This window comes from Psittacula echo (genome assembly GCF_963264785.1).
Source record: "Psittacula echo genome assembly, chromosome: 6".
Taxonomy (NCBI): Eukaryota; Metazoa; Chordata; class Aves; order Psittaciformes; family Psittacidae; genus Psittacula; species Psittacula echo.
Window position 1 is genome coordinate 66,977,879 of NC_137743.1, and position 17,453 is coordinate 66,995,331.

The 17,453-nt window shown below is 39.7% G+C and overlaps 1 protein-coding gene across 3 annotated transcripts in view; it reads left to right on the forward strand.

Moving 5' to 3' along the window:
- The window catches only part of RAPGEF4 (Rap guanine nucleotide exchange factor 4), a gene marked incomplete at both ends in the record, with an annotated part of 155,476 nt that overhangs the window by 126,145 nt on the left and 11,878 nt on the right, over positions 1-17,453 (forward strand). For all 3 annotated transcript variants that reach the window (XM_080621515.1, XM_080621516.1, XM_080621517.1), the window contains 9 exons: positions 1,201-1,338; positions 3,118-3,206; positions 3,666-3,696; positions 3,941-4,019; positions 5,829-5,975; positions 7,188-7,285; positions 10,158-10,283; positions 10,747-10,925; positions 15,510-15,600. In XM_080621515.1, the coding sequence (XP_080477641.1) occupies positions 1,201-1,338; positions 3,118-3,206; positions 3,666-3,696; positions 3,941-4,019; positions 5,829-5,975; positions 7,188-7,285; positions 10,158-10,283; positions 10,747-10,925; positions 15,510-15,600 (978 nt within the window). The remainder of the gene's footprint in view (positions 1-1,200; positions 1,339-3,117; positions 3,207-3,665; positions 3,697-3,940; positions 4,020-5,828; positions 5,976-7,187; positions 7,286-10,157; positions 10,284-10,746; positions 10,926-15,509; positions 15,601-17,453) is intronic.

Here is a 17,453-nt window from a genome sequence, read left to right on the forward strand (position 1 = left end):
AAAATAAGTAGGTACCTTTAATTTCTAATTAATATTTAATTTTCTAATGAATATTTTAAAATCTTTTGTTAGAATAACTGAAAGAGCACCTTGAAGGGATGACGGCCTTTGCTGTGAGTGAAAGCGTGTCAGCTGTTAATATTGAACATTGCTATGTAACTGGGAATAATATTATTCATGACAATCAGAATTTTGGTATCTGGGAAGAAAAGTTGAAGATGTAACTGCACTCATTCAGTGCTTACTTCATACTCAGCTATCAGTTTATTGGGAAACAGGTTAAATATAGATTGTTAACTTCTGATCAGTGAGAAGTAGGCACACATCTTCAGATTCTATTTCTGCTGGGGATTACTCTGCATTTTCACGTAGGTTAAAAGCTGAAATTATCTCAGTTTGTTGCCCATTGTGCCTTTAGTGTTTTCTTGGTTTCTTGCTTTCAATAAATGTTACTTTTGGGCTTTTTGCCAAAAGCATTTGCATATTTTTGTAATGTTGACACTTAATCGTGAAAAAGGTCAATGAAATGTTTCCTATTTTTTCTTATTGTTTATCACAAAATAGCTGTCACAAAGTATTGTGTCCCAAATATGCTTTATTTGATAGAGTGGAAACTTCTGCTTTCCTCATGTGTAAGGTGAAGCCACTACAGAATTTTTTATTTTACCCCATATCTCTATGGGGTAAAGTTGCTGGTCCCCCTGCCATAATGGGACTGAGGTTCACCTTGGGTTACAGTAACTTCTAAAAATAAAAGGAGTAACACTGGTGCTTCATTCCCATTCACAAATGGAAGACTGGAACTGTTAATAAACACCAAGTGTTCTTTTTCTTCAGCTCTCTCCAAAGAAGAACAAGGAGAAATGCCCTTCTTCAGTCTCCATGATTAATCCTCTTCTCTATTGTTCCAAGTGTCATTTCTGTTCTGCTCCCCTACAGCAACTGTCTCTGTGGTGAGATTGTGATCATTCCTGTGCTTTTTAGAGAATTCACTGTCTTTTTACTTTTTAGTATGAATGTGAAAGGTTCACAAGTCTTTATGCTAGCAGCAGTCCAAAATCAAAAGTATATATTGGAAAGTTACGTTTGAACACCCTGAAAATGGTTTGTTGGAAGTCAGTTGTTTGTGAATTCACGCTGGTTTTGATATTTTCAATCACTGAGCATTTTCCTTGACACCATGGCACCTATCATGCCCAGCCTTCCCAGGGTACAGAGCAGGAGAAAATGGATTATGCCCTCAACAATAAAAGGCGAGTCATTCGACTGGTTCTGCAGTGGGCTGCTTTATATGGAGATTTACTACAAGAAGATGAAGCAGCAATGGCCTTTTTGGAGGTATAAAGGAATTGTATCATTGTACTGAAAAGTACCTACCATGCAAGTTATGCTGAAAGCCTGTTTCTAGTCTGTAGAATTCTGTTATGAACTAAAGAGAAATAAGTCATTTCAAAGTGCAAACTCATAACTGTTTTATCACGTTTAGCTGCAGACAGTATACACACTACAACAGTGCTTGAACCATTGTCAAACTCTGGACCTCTGAAAATACCTGCCGGAGTTGCAGACCCCTTTCAAAGCACTGCATGGGTAGATACTTTATAGCAATAGATAAATCTGCTTTACTTTTTAGTATTTTTCTTGTGAATAGCTCAGAGGCTGTATAGGTTGAACTGGGGTCTGTTTATGCATTCCTGAGGTGTGCCTGGAAGGAGGTGGAGGGTTCTCACTCTACAAAACCAACAATCTGTTTCATTTGAATGAAAGCGGTACTGCAGCAAGTGGAACTTAAGATCTTTGTCTTCAGAACCCTTCTGATCCCTTAAAATCATTTAGTAATTCAGACATTGCTTGTACGGTTATTCGCAGGGCAACTAAGATGATTAAGGGAGTGGAGCATCTCCCTTATGAGGAAAGGCTGAGGGAGCTGGGTCTCTATAGTTTGGAGAAGAGGAGACTGAGGGGTGACCTCATTAGTGTATATAAATATATAAAGGGGGAGTGTCACGAGGATGGAGCCAGGCTCTTCTCAGTGGCAAACAATGATAGGACAAGGGGTAATGGGTATAAACTGGAACACAAGAGGTTCCACTTAAACTTGAGAAGAAACTTCTTCTCAGTGAGGGTGACGGAACACTGGAACAGGCTGCCCAGGGAGGTTGTGGAGTCTCCTTCTCTGGAGACATTCAAAACCCGCCTGGACACATTCCTGTGTAACCTCATCTAGGTGTTCCTGCTCTGGCAGGGGGATTGGACTAGATGATCTTTTGAGGTCCCTTCCAATCTCTAACATACTGTGATACTGTGATACTGTGATGGTAGGTGCTATAGTCTTGTATTTCTAAAGATGCATTGCCAAAGTCATGTTAAATTGTCATCATTGCATTTATTATTATATGTTGTGTTTATGGAACACGATCATGTATGTTATTGGCTGCACGGAAGTTCTTTCCCCAAATCACTTAAAAGTGAATCTAATGTAAGAGTTAGGAGAGGGGAACAGAGAGAGGTCGTAAGTAGAACAGATGTAACAGCAAGTCCACATGGGAAAGCTTTTTATAATAGAAAAGCTTTGGAGACAGACGTAATCTCTTTCATAAGTCCAGAAGTTAAAGAACAATTACTAGTTGCAATCATATAGATCCTTCTTTGGGACAGTGTGATGTAGATGTGTGGCAGGAAGAGATTTGAGCAGGGTTTCAAAGAGGTAGTATTGTAGCGGATTGGAGTAGGTGGGACTCAAACAACTCAGTAACAAATGAATCACTAAGGACTATAACATTAGTGGGTAAAAAAAAGCTATCACACCAGATTATTTGTGAATTTTATAGTCTATGCTTGATAATCTGAAAATGCAGCTTTTGCACAAGCTGTCAGTGGTTACACAGTGTGCGAAAGAGCCTCATCAGGCTTCCCTTCTGCATGTGTAACTTGCTTTAAATCAGCTGGAGATAAACAAGTAGAAGTAATAGAGGGTTGAACCCAGCATGAGTTCCTCTATGCAGATTACAATTCTTTATAATCATTAAGCGATCAGATGTCATCTCATAATCCTCTATCCTGAGTACTGCTCATTTACCCCTATAGTTTTTAAAGACTATTTTGTATCATTTACAGGAATTTTATGTATCTGTATCAGATGATACTAGAATGATTGCAGCACTAAAGGAGCAACTTCCAGAGCTAGAGAAAATTGTAAAGCAAGTGTAAGCACAGTTTTTGCTTCTTTACTCCCCCACCCTTTTTGTCAGTAAATAAGTGAAGAAAATGTATTGCTTATATCTATTAAAAATCCATTCTGTGAATGGCAGTCATACAAGATTAAATGTTTGCATGCAAGTTTGTTTGGATGAATGTCTGTGGCTCTCTCTTTCCACGTCATTCTTGCAAATGCCAAAATCTTGTTGAAAGGTTGACAGAAGGAATAAGAAATTATGTACACACCACTGAAACTAAACTGAATGCTTATTTCACGCTTACATGGACTTTGTATTTTCCCTGCATAGTCATAGATAACTATGGTGTCATCGAGTCTTTTCATATATGCAAACATTAATATGTTGATATTGTAGTTTGACAAGTGGTCTATGTTATATGTGTGATTTTGTACACAAAATCTTCCCAATAATGTATAATTACCTACTCTGTGCTTTACCTTTTGATAGTTCTGAAGAACCTAAAGCACCACAGAAAAAGGTAAGATAATGTATTTTTTTCCATTTTCTAAAGTCAGAGCTTTAGCACAGCAAATCCATAAGCATCTACTCTTTGGAAATCAGGGATATATTAAAACAACAAATTGAAAAATAGCTTTTAACGTTGTCAAATTTTGCATTGCTACTTTTTTCTTGTCATTGATAAGAGACTATATGGGGTAGTTCATGTCTACCCCATAATGTTTCTTTTTGCATTAATTTGAATCCTGATGATTCATTTTCAGCACAAAGTTCTTCTGCAGCTGTTTAACACGAGTGATGACAGAGCACAGAAACGCCAGCCTATCAGGGGTAGCGACGAAGGTGAGTTCCTTCCCTACAAAGTTTTCTTGAGCCACTGAGATTTGCAGTAAATTTGTCTCTCACCCAAAATGGTCTTAAAATAAACAAAAGCACCTACCTACAGTTTTCAAGTCTGGCCTGAAGGAAACTCTACTTTTGCTAGCCCAATATTCTCCATCATTGATTTGTCCTGGTCTTTTCCCATAGTTACTTGCGCTATCAAACACTGTGCTTCCTCAGATGTAGAAATGTTTAAAATAAGGAATGAACAAACCAGGTAAGAACCAGTACAGACAGTGTTCTGCAGGTAATGGCAGTGCAATAAATAGTGGATTCTGAAGGTCATGTTTGAGATTCTGTCTCCCCTATGTAGTTTAAACTAACACGTACAGCTGTTCCTTTGAGAGACAGAAATGGAGGAGATAATCATGCTGTGGGTTTCTGCCCTGTGGCACACTGCCTAGAAAACAAAATCTGCTGGTTTGCCCTATTCTATTGTTTCATTCTCTGAAGAAATTAAGATAAAATTTAGAGCAGTGTATCAGAATATCATTTTCAATTGTACTTGCTTTTCATGTTGTCTTTTACTTCAGGCAGCTTAAAGCACTGCTATGTGAGCAAAATCCTGAGCTCTGCTGATGAGATCTGTTCATTGCTTATACAAAGATACATGCCCCTTAAAACTCATAAATCTGATGATTTCTTTGGAACTGCTAGGACTAGTCTCTCAATGGTTGTTTTGGTGCATCTTCGTCACAGAAAATAGCTTCTTCTTCAAGGTGTTTGATATTAAAAGATAGCTCTTGCTAGTGAACAATAGTAAAAATAAGGGAACAAAATACAAGGTCATGTAGCTGAGAAAGCTGGTGGCATAAATCAAACCAATGAAAGAGTTACTTCAAAGGCTGGAAGTAACTGCGTGTGAACAGCAGACATCCTGCCAGGCACGCAGTTTCTGTTGTCCACAACAGTGTTTCTTCTAGGTCTACAAAAGAGTGAAACAGTTGCTGCTGCCAGAAAAGTACAACTTGTGTCTGTGGGGATAGGCAATAACTGCCTCTTTCCTATTGCTGTGTGGAGCTGGCAGCACGCTGACCGTAGAACTATCCCTGGATAGCTCATACACCAGGGTCTGCTTGGCTTGGCTTGAAGCATCTGCGTTTTCTCTCTTAAATTCATGTCACTTTGAGCTGCCTCGCTTTTTGCAGGCTAATGTACATTGCATGCTAATGTAGGCTAAGTGATACTGATTTCTAGGCAGCCGGAGGCCTGGGTTCATGTATTACTCTGTGAGCCAATTTGTACTGTACACTGAAGTGTATTCTTATTGCCAGGGTATTTTTCTTCTTAGTCTACAACATTCTTGATTCAGGAATTACATACTTGCTTGTACAAACCAGGTTGCAACACAGCTGGATTTGAGTTCTGATTTTAACAAAAACTATTTTCAAATCTATTTTGTAAATATGAAAATTATTTTCCTGTAATTAAGAGAGTTTGCAGCCAGTTTTCTGACTTGAAAAGAAGTATTAATTTAAAATATTATAACGTCTGGAACATAACAAAGTGCCAGATTAAATTGGCATCCATAAATAACATAGCAATACTGAAACACTAGTATGCGTGGTTTGCTAAAAGCTCTGAGAAATCAGAGATTTCTGTCCTAGAAATTGTAGAACATCTGAGGAATGGGGAGCTATCAAACTTGTAGTGATTTATTGTTGCTTTGTTTCGTTTGTGAGGAGTAGTTACTGAAGTGATAGTAATTTGTACAATGAAGTCTCTGTGGTTATTACATGTGGCATGCACAGCACGTTTTTCTTTCTTTAGTTCTGTTTAAGGTGTACTGCATAGACCAAACCTACACCACTATCCGGGTGCCAGTTTCTTCCTCTGTGAAGGAAGTGATCAGCGCAGTAGCAGATAAGCTGGGTTCTGGAGAAGGCCTCATCATAGTAAAGATGAGCTCAGGAGGAGGTATTGTATTTGCATATCTTAAACTCTTCTTGCTTACGGGGAAGCACAGCTTTGGAAGGGATTGAAAGGCCAAGTCAGCCAAGGCTTTTATGTCGATGTGCATGTTCAGGTTCTGACTCAGAGGCAAGTCCTTTGCCTGCTGCAGGCACAGGCTGAAACTCATATGGGAGACAGGAAAAGCTTGTGTATCTGCATATTACAGAGCAGAGCTACCCCAGGTTTCCATCACTGTAAGACTTGCAAGAGACTTTAACAACAGAAATAGAAGGTAAGTGTGGGCAATGTCAGGCTAGACATATGAATCAGCAACAGCAGAAAACACGGCAGTGCAGACATTCCAGTACTGGTCACTACCATTCTGGCTGCTCTGTCCATGCAAACCATTAGTGAGCAACTTAGTGCCAGGCCCACTGACCTAGTGTTTGCAAGGGGTCAGGAGGCAGGCTCCCACTGTAGGCTGTGGGAATGGGAGAGTAACTGCAAGGTGAATTCTGCTGCAGAATCGGTGTTGCTGAAGTGCTTGGGTTGAGCGTGACTGTGTGGACACACACAGAGCTAATAAGAGCTGTGTTGGAAGGCATTTTTGCAAACAGTGGTGCCTGCCAAAGCCAGCTCACTTCCTGAAAACTGACACCAGGCGGCTCTCCTTTTTGTAGTTGCAGCAATACTTTATTGTCAGACTTCCTGAAAGCCAGCACATGCTGGAGGAGACTGTTTTGTGTTACTTTATTATCTTTTCTTTACCTGGGAGTGAAAGCTCTTTCAGAACTGCTGTAATGAGATTGGAATACAGTTGCATTTCATCACCTCCTTATGCAGTTACTGTACTCTAAGGCAATTTCTATTAAGAATAGCTCTCTGGATGCTCACAGCTCAGAGAAGAATGAGTGGAGTCCCTAATTATGGTTGAATTTTTGGAGACAGTTTCTAGAGATGGCAGCAAAGGCTTCTTGACCTGTCTGTACAGTTTGGGGCCAAGATTCTGGTTACATATTCCAGTTTTGTAGGAGACTGGTTTAGTCTGAGCTTGTTGTCACATTTCTTCAATAAAGAGGACATTGTTGTTATCTGTTTTCTATCCTGGGCATTGGTTAACTGTGGAAAACTTGTTCCCAGAAGTGTGATCTATGCAGCTGTTGGATCAGACCTGCTGTAAATTCTATGTATATATCATGACTATTTATATAATAATCTGTTGTTTCATGTTTACAGAAAAGGTTGTGCTCAAACCTCATGATGTTTCAGTGTTTACGACTCTGAGTGTTAATGGACGGCTGTTTGCTTGCCCACGTGATCAGTTTGATTCATTGGTATGTATGTATGTAGTTCTCAGGAAGTTCAGTTCTCTTTACTTGAACACTTGACCTTTTTTGCATTATCATGCTTTAGGTAAAAACTAGTGGAAACATTCACAACAGAGGGCTTGTCACAGTGCTGTGGAATGAGCCCCAAAATTAAAACAAGGTAATATAATTTCCTAAACTAGAGCAGAAATCCACCCAATCCACATGACAAGCACTCAATCTCAGTATTCTGTCACACTGAGCATTTAGGTAGATCTGAATATTGTCACTAAGATATGCAGAAATTCCTGATTACAGAAGTACCTACTCAAGGCCACAGATAGATATTTTTGAAGATGGATCTTACTAATTAAAGCATTCTGAGGACTTGATTCCAACAGTAAATTGCTAAAAATATTCTGTTTCTCAGCCCCACAAAATACTGTGTCAGAATCTCAGATGACTCTAAGTATATTCACAGAAAATATTCCTGGTAGAGTGTTTTTTCTTAGGCAGAATTGTTCATAAGTACTCATGGTTTATACAGTAATTCTAACAATCTCCATGGGGTCTGCTTTTATAGAATTTGATTTGACTGTACTTTTTGTTCCTTTTATTTCATTAAAAACAAATGTCATTGCCAAGTCATGTCAGCATGAACTCTATTACTCCTAGCCTTGTTTCAACCTCCTGTATGCTTTTAACAAGCCACTTAGTATGTATGCCTGATTTCTTTTACAGATATGGTAAAATCTGTGCTTTGCTGCTGCTTTCAATTTAGTAACCAGGGAATGCACAACCAGCATATTGTAGTGCCATGCAGAGATAGCTCTTGTTCAGTTTATTAAATTCTGGTGTTCCCTTAAGGTTAATTAATCCTGCCAAGTAGATACCCTCATGGGGCATGGTACTCTAAAGTAGGGGTGTTGCGTCAGTGCAACTGTGCTGGGTACTTTTATATGTCTCTGCATTGTCTGTGTAGATGTAGCTTTGGCAGGAAATTGTCATGACTTTCTGTGCCTTTTCCCCGATGCTATTTACCATGGATCAAGTACTCGGAATGCTAGAGTGAGGTTTAAAATACAGGGATGCAACGTGCTAGTTTTCTTCAACTGGACTGACTTCAGTAGTAGTTAGGGAGGAACACTCAGCACCTTAAAAAAGGTTCTCAACACTGCATGACAGAATACATCCCTTTATCAGCTGCATTTTTTCAAATAGGCATAAACAAATTGCAGAATGTTACAGCCTCACTTGCCTCCCAGTTTACTCCTTTCACATTTCCATCTGTGGCTGCTGCCTATGCATGTACATTTATTCACATTACACTTGGCGATTCCCTTGTGAAAATTGTTCTGGGTTAGATTAATTTTCAGATATGCAATGAGTTTACTTCTAAGTGCTTCTTTCCTAGCCTTGGAAAATATGTGTTTGCTATGGTAACAGCTATGTTGTGTTTGTCTCCAAAAAGGGAAAAAAAGCTTTCTTTCAGTCTTTGGGCAATTCTCTTTCCACAGATTTCCACAAACTTAGGATTTTCTACACCAAAATGCCTGACTTTTAATTCATGCTTTTAGACTGAAGGAGCGTTGTGTTTGTGCAGATCTCAATCCAGAGCAATCTGCAGGCTGTTCTAAGATTGACAGCAGTCCTGGATTTTTTTAGATAATACTTATATACACTATTTTTTCTTTTTAAATTGTAGATGGAGCTTTTAAGGTAATAATGCCTGTGGTTTAGCTTAATAATTTTAAATTATTCTATGATTTGAAAGACAAGTTTTCCTTAGAGTACAAAGCAGGAACTCATACAGAAATGCTCCTACATGCTGCGTGTTATTGAGGGAGCAATTTGATGTATTAATCCAGTCTGTCCTTTTTCTATTGATATTATAATCTTCCTAAATAAAAAGATAAATGTAAATATGATCTGTTAATCTTGCAGTCTCTATTGAGTTTGTACTCGGAAAGGAGCCTGTTGATAATTCCCTGCTCCGTAATTAGCTAACAAAGACCCTATGAGAAATTGAGAAACTTGGAAGTGAACTCTACTGCCCTCTCCTGGAATCAAAACAATTAAAACGTGGGCTCTCAGGAAGCTGCTACTTCAAATCCGACTTGATCTCAAGCCATATTTTAAATCTCTTTGATACAAGATTTACTTGTCTGCAAAACTGTGTATCTCATCTCATTTTTTGGTGGTATGGAAGTGTCTTTCAAAAATGTTTTAACTTGAATGAGTTAAAGGATTCTTTCTCCTAAGACTCTGTGCGTATAATTCTAATTAGCATACCAGGAGTTTTGCAGTCACAAATAGTGCATCCCTGTACTGTCAGAGAGAAAGTATGAGGCTTATTTTATAAATGATCAGAAGATCTTGCAATCACTGCAGATTTCTGAAATATGGCAGATGTAATAATTCTCACCACTAGAATCAATAATTTTGCAGAAGCATTTGGCTTGTGCTTTGTGGTCTAGTTATTATGTATACAAAAAAGGAAACTGACAACAAAAGCTTTGTGGAAAGACCTATGCTCCTAAACAGACATGCTCTAGTTAGCATAACATGCATTGAAGTATTTATTTCTGGCTTCAAATTTTAGAACAATGTTAAAAATAGCACGCTGAGAACAGTCTGTGTTATTTCCTTACAGTGCCTCTGAAGAGCTTTCAGAATTTTCCTGACTATCCTGTGCATAATGGATACTGATTTTGCACAGGGCTTCTCATTTCCTAAATGCCAGCCTGCGGTTAAAAGCAAATTTCAATTTTGCTGTTAGAAACATGCTTAGGAAAGTGGTCACATAGGAAAAAAAAGGTCAGAAATGTTATGGAAGAAGAGCATCAGTCATGGAATGTAGTATTTCTAAAATATTTTTATGGCATTTTTCCATTTGTAGGCACCATTACCAGAACAGGAAGGACCATCAACGGGTACAGTAGGAACGTTCGAACTGATGAGCTCCAAAGACTTAGCACATCAGATGACAATTTATGACTGGGAGCTCTTCAACTGTGTGCATGAGGTATGAGGATCTATTCTATTCAGCAGATTAGAATCTGTTAGAAAATGTTTAGTTGTACATAGTAGGTTTGTGCATAACTTGCAAAACTTTCTCTAAGCTTGATCTTCAAAAATACTACAATAAAGCCACCTACAAGTTTTGAAAGTATGAGGCATTCTTAATGTTTTAGGCAAAATGCAAAAATAAAGTTAAACTTATCCTGTGCTTGTGCTGTTTACTGAATTACTTTTGTATATTTTAAGGTATTAAACTATTTATATGTAGTCTGTAGTTATGCTTTTAGTATGCCTCAGCTGTTGTCTAATGGGTTTGCAACCCGCATCCATGTCATTTAGAGCAATAAATGTAAACTGCAGAGCAAGTTTCAGGCTAGATACTTACCTGGTCATTCTTAGCCTTTTTCCTCTGTCCAAAAGGTGAGATTTCTAAAACAAAATATCCCAAACTATTTTCTTTTTCCTAGCTGGAATTGGTTTATCACACTTTTGGGAGGCACAATTTTAAAAAGACCACAGCAAATCTGGACTTGTTTTTAAGAAGATTTAATGAAATTCAGTTCTGGGTGGTCACTGAGATTTGTCTTTGCGCTCAACTCAGCAAACGTGTTCAGCTGTTAAAGAAGTATATAAAGATAGCAGCCCAGTAAGTATACAGTCATCTGTGAGCTGGAAATGAGGTTCAGTATAGTCAATTTGTTGTCGTTTTTCTTTTTTGTTTTCAGACAGCCACACACAGCAGAGGTTAAAACATTCTGTATTGGGTAATTCTGTCCATTTCCTTATAGAGCTGTACTGAACCTTGTTTATAGTCTTCTTTCGTGTCCTACTTTCCATTGCTCCTTGATCTGTGATCTCTTAGGGCCATGCTTTCACATCAAATTTGTGAGTAAATATATTTCAGTTCATTAGGAGAATCCTTCATTTACCCTTACATGCATTAGCAAACATTAATATGTGAACTAGTAAATATTAACAAAACTGAGCCTTAATTTTCCTGAGAACAGAAGTGTTTCTGGTGCTGTTCAGGAATACTCTTCTCAGAATTGCTCTGAGTGGGAAAACCAAGAGGGAAGAGCAAAGAGATGTAGCATGGAGATGATGAGGCTTATGTTACCTTCAGTCTTCTTGGAATATTTTTCTAATACTTTTGTTTGAAAATACAACAATACCCTTTTTGTTACTAACTGCTGGGTCTGAACTTGGATAGCAGGCAGTTCTTGCTGTTTTCTATTCTTTCATTCATATTAAGACTTAAACTCCTTGGAGCCTTCACGCCAAAGATGATGGCCTTGACTCCTTATCACTGAAGGAAGGGTGTGACAGAGAGGGAGCAGGGACATGCTCCTGCCCCCTGCATAGCTATAGTTTTATATCACTGTTACCTGCTTCCTTACTTTGCAGTTCATGGTGTATATATTGCATTCATCACTGTCTGAACAGTTAGCTGAGGTGTGCAGTGAGGAACTCCCTGTGTAAGTGTTTATGGCTTTGGATAGTGTGGCCGTTAGACAGTCTTGCCGAACAAAGAAATTCTTACATGCAGTTAAACCATGATTTTGTATCGTTAAATGTAGTTGTGTGAAGAAAGAGATTACTATTAGAGCTGTGATGCCACCCTCCTCCCAGTTAGTAATTCCACATTGCTGAAATCAGGATTCACATCAGAACTCTGCATCAGCGTGCCTATGTTCTCTGGGAAGGACCCTGCTCTGCCAGTACCGGCTTCCTCTGGGAACTGCTTTGAGCCCTCCGGTCGGATTACAGTTGGTCGAAGCTGACGATTGCAAGCTCTAGTGGTGGGCATGCAGGCCCAGGCTTATATTCAGAACAGAGGACAGAATTTACCTCTCTAGTTTCTAAAAATATATGTACTGCATGTTCCATTATGTCATTCTGCAGAGCGGAACTGGGAAGCAAGCTGCCGGCCTGCGGGCTTTGTCCAGGAGAGGGCACTGGCACCCGCACACAGAGGCATCTGGGTCTGTTCTGAGTTCAGGCGTGAAACGGGAAAACGTTGAAATGTAGCAAATTAAGAAACAATAGTAATTTCTATAAACACTTGAAATCAAGTGTACTAAAAATTACAATTAAATATCTCCTTAATAAACCGCGCTCGCCCGTGGGTTCCTCAGTGTCATGGATTTAGTCGTGTGCTATTTACAACAGCTTGACAACCTCTTGTTTACTTCCATGTTTCTGGTATCACTACAATACTAAAAATAAACAGCTAAAAGAAGTCTGCTCTGCTGAGCCCTCTTTGTCTCCTACCAGCAGAGCAATGCGAGGCACAAGGTTTTCCTCCGTTCAGAGTAGGCAGGTTGAATTGCAGCCACTGGAAAGGCCACAGGGAAGTTTGGCAGGCTGCTGCCCTCCATGCAGTGCTGCCATGGGAACAGGTACCACAGCATACAGTAAAACGAACACAAGTGCACTGAAGTTAGTGGGACAAAAAGGCAAGGAACTGGATCAAAAGGTGTGGGCCCAGGCCTCGAAGCAGTGTCTTTGAGGAAGTTTTGCTTGTGAAGAGACCTCATGGGAAGTGTACCCTACCTAGAAGCACTAGGCTCGTTAGAAAAGTGTTTGGAGAGAACAGCTCAGTGCTGCACTATTAATTTTAGGCATGAGTGATGGTAACAAGGTGCCTTGCACGTACTGATTTTCAAAGCTAGCTGAGAGCCCTGTTTCAGTTCTGTGCCTCAGGGCTCAGGAACCATCGCAGAAGGCACATTGTTCTGTCTGCCACCCCACACACCCTGTGATGTGTGCTCCCTGTCTGTGTGGGCAAGCGCAGGGCCAAGTGCTGGCTCCAAGTGCTGTGCACGTATGCTTTCAGTTCCAGGAGCTGCTGTTGCCTTTGCATCTGCAGGGAAAGGATGTAGAGGTTACCAGGTTCATCTCTTTTCTCCAGTCACTGTAGGATTAAACTTTCAAACAAAGGGGAAAAGTGAACTATATTTCTTACAGTGAGTTCTTCCCGTATTAATTGTATCAGAAAGGCCTTCTAGGATGTACTTGCACATATGCTCATGGATATGCACAAGCCCAGTTTGCACATATTTACACTTTGCATATATACCACAGGCTGTTTAGAAACCTTCTTGTGTATCACTCTACTCAGACTCTCCCATTCAGTTGCTGGAAATCCTGCTTTCTATACACATGCATATGTTATAAGCCCAAGGAGCCTATAAGAAGTTTTTAAGGGTGTGTGTTCACAGAGAAAATGCCAGGAGCAATATGCTCGTGTAAATACTGAGAGATTTTAAGCACGCGTGGTTGTGCTGGAGACAAGTGTGTGCACATGTGTATTTTCACGGTTCATACTTACGGGAAGATTTTTCCAATACAGTCTGTTCTGGGAGGCAGAGAGGGACCTCTGCTCTGTGCACACTGTGGTGCTTTGGAGGATCCACTTTCTGACATTTTACAGGCAGCGTATATGCAGTGGAGCCATGCAGCACTGTTTCTACTACCTTACAGTGGTCTTCTATCTGGAACTGAGTTATTTAATGTAGAGCCTGTAGAATTTACACAATATTTGATGTAGAATGTCATACATCTAGATGGATTTTAAATTTTAAATTACATTACTTAACAGGTGTTTGGCTAAACTTTTCCTTTTTAAAATGAGATTGAAATTACATATTGTAGATGCATTTGCAGCTGCCTGCCATGTTTCAGCACTAGTGCTGTGTAGTACTAATTTTCTCAATGCCACAATTTATTCTCACTGTCCCAGGCTGTGGACAGATATCCCTTCCTGGATTTAGTTGTGCCTGGGGAAGAGGTTACCACTCACAGCCTATCCTAGCTGCTTCTCATCCTCATCTCCCCTCAGATCCTCTAACGAGGCATTCCCTGACCTGCTGTAGTCAGAATAAGTTGGTTGACCTTGCTCACTGTCCCTAATCTGATGTGGGAGAATTTGTATGAGCAGCTCTACCGAAAGATCTGAGGGGGCAGCACTGTCCAACAGACAGGCCATCAAATGGGGAATTCATCTTTTCACACGCTCAGCATTCACACAGGGCAGGCACAGTAAGGCCCGATCTACAGGACTCACCCACTCAATACATTGAGTCTGCTGAAACGGAGGAAGGGAGAGAACAGAGTAACAGTAGAGTGATGTGGCAATTATGGAGTCCACCACTAGGACTGATGATTGTACTGATTTTATCGGGAGCTGAGGATTCCTCAGAGGAGCTAATAAATGAACAACAATGAATTAAAAAAAAGCGATATGAGAATCATAGCTTGAATCTTGTGGAAGTTTGCTTAGGAAACAGCAAAATCCCAGCAGACTGAGGTGCTGAAATCAGATCTTGGCAAATGTGAAAAAGAAAATTATTTGCAGGAACCTAGTGAGACACAGATTTGTGAGATACGAGCTTTGTTCTCTCTCTTTCCTTCTCATTGAGACAATGAGCCACCTGATGCAGTCCCAGCTGAGCAGCTGTGTGGGCTGTTCCTGTCAGATTGTGTCTACTCCTGCATATGGTGTATTGGATCTTCCATAATACTCAGTTACATGTTTGAGTTTTTCCTGATGTTAACAAACTTTCTCTTTTGCATTAAGGATTAAGCATGATCTAGAGCTCCTAATATCCAGGACCTATTTAATGATGCTGATAATGAATGCCAGTTTTTTGCTTGAAACGTCCTAAAGAGTTACAGAATCTGCAAGTCCTAGTTAGAAATCACACCTAGTGAGAGAGGTCACTGACACACAGGCATCTCTAGATAGCTGGTCTTCTCCCTTTGAAAAGACTCAGTGCCCCTGTAAACTGCAGTGAAGATTGTCTAGGGACAACTTCTAGTATTCAGTAGCTGTTCAGAAGCTGTCAGCAAGTTCTACAGCAAATGAGGTTGTAAACCAGTTGCTTCCACTGTTTCTGGTATTCCCTGGGACTGAATCAAGCCTACTTTGTGTTCTAGGACTGTGTTTCTGGGCAGGGTGGAGCTTCAAAGCCTCTAATGTCCTTGCAGAAGCTGTCACCCAGTGAAGTGGAAGCAGGAGGTCATTTTAGGAGAGAGGGGAAAGGAACTTCCAGCGTGTGGTGAATTACTCACACTTTGGTGAAGCGGTGTGCCGCAGGCATGTAAGGCCAGGGCTGCCCAAATACAATCGATCTATGCTAGATGCATGGGTTCAGCTGTCTTAAGGTTGTCATGTGTACTTCTGCCTGACTGATACATACAACTTAAAACCTGGTCCTTTGTGTTTCAGCTGTAAGGAATACAAAAATCTGAATTCCTTTTTCGCTATTATTATGGGACTGAGCAATGTTGCTGTGAGCCGTCTCTCATTAACATGGGAGGTAAGTCTTCATTAAAATCCAATTCCAAGAAGTTTGACTGGAATTTGTGCTTTTAGTCAGCTAAAAATGTGACTTGGGCCTTTATTATTGATAATAATTAGATCTACTAATTCAGCTCCTTTAGCTTAGGCTGACAATTTTCATTAGTAAGACAGTATACCCATAGGTGTGTTGAATACTCACAAGCAGTTCATAAGAGTGACAACAGCAGCTTCTGTTGATGCACCAAACTGCCCAACAGGATGAGCAAGTTAGCCAGTTAACCTCTCAGATCAGCCCATCCTCTGACTCATCCAGTCATTCAGTGAGATCACTCCATAGATACTTCTCTAAAATCCATCCTCTGTTTATACATAGTATTTTCTGATCTCCATATGGAATCTATTGCCCTATTAAAATGTGGGTTTGTCCTAACCAGTTCTCATTTTTCTGACATTCCCCTGCTTACTGTCAGTTGGGTCTTCATTCTCAGAGCTTCCACCTTTTTCTGTGGCTTTGCTTTTTTGTATGTAAGTATATAAGAAGGGTGAAACATCCAGCAGGATGAGATAGTAAGCACATGTAAGCACTAAGAACATGGTGGTTGTCCAAAGCAGTGCAGATCTGCATGTGCATGTATTTTGTTCATTAGAAATTCAAAATCACGACTGAGGTCATTGATGCAACTGAGACCAAAATGTGATCACCTTTTGAAAAGTGCACTGAAATGGGAGCTCAGACTAACACATCTGAGAAGACACCAGCCTAGTGTTTAATAGCACGTGTTGCAAGTGGCATGTAGAATCAGTGCTAAAGGCCAGGATTTGCAAATCAGTTTCTCAAAATGATGACCATTTGTGACTACTGAGAGGAACAGTTGGAAGATCTGAGATAGTACAGGAGGAGTATGAAAAGAGAAGAGAGAATTTAATGTATATACTACATAAACAATCTGAAGTGGGTGCAGGGTCTGTGCTTGAGTGGCACAGATCATTTGTAGGTGTGGGGTATGAAATGTTACCACACTGTGGTTATGTAGGGTACTCAGTTAATCAAGAGAATCTCTGCAGCTTGATTTTTAGCCAGGTAGATATACAGACTATACTTAAAAACAAACATATCAGGACCTGATTTTTGCTATATTATCATGCATTTACAGTAGTTGCATGCACAAATTAGATATTTGCAGGTGCAAATGTCCAATTATACCACTTATTTCACAAATACCTAATCTGCATGCATATGCAAACTAGGCACACAGTTGTTGACACACATCATTAAAAATTAGGCCCTTGCTGTGGCACAGTGTAAATAGCTTGCTAGGGTACACACTCCAAATGTAGAAAGTATTGCAAAAAATCATTTCTGCACTATAAAGTCTCTATTAATTTTTAGTGTTACCCGCTGCCAGTAATAGTCAGATTTAATCAGCAAATATAGAGAAATTTCTTATTAGAACTAGAAAGCTGACATAGTCTGGGTGTGGATAAAACATTACTGTGATCTCTGAAACTAATTTATACCATATCTTATAATCTTCATAGTAGAATATGTATAACACAACACGATAGGGAAAGAAAATATTTAGTAAAGCCAATCTCATCCTAATCACTGCATGATCAACTGACCATGAGTTATTTGCGTAGGTATTGTGGACTGAAAAACTGTTAATTAATTTATACCCCAGAAAGCAGTTGGCAGCTGGGCATGTCAAGAACTTAAGCAATAGTTGATGATACATCAGCATGAACAAAAAAGTCTCCTGGAAATGCCAAGGCATGGATTTGAATGTTGCAAGGGCAGTTCATCATAGGTATGAATAATTAAGCTGAGCTACCCCTATGCAAGCTGTGTGTAAATTATGTTTTCAGATA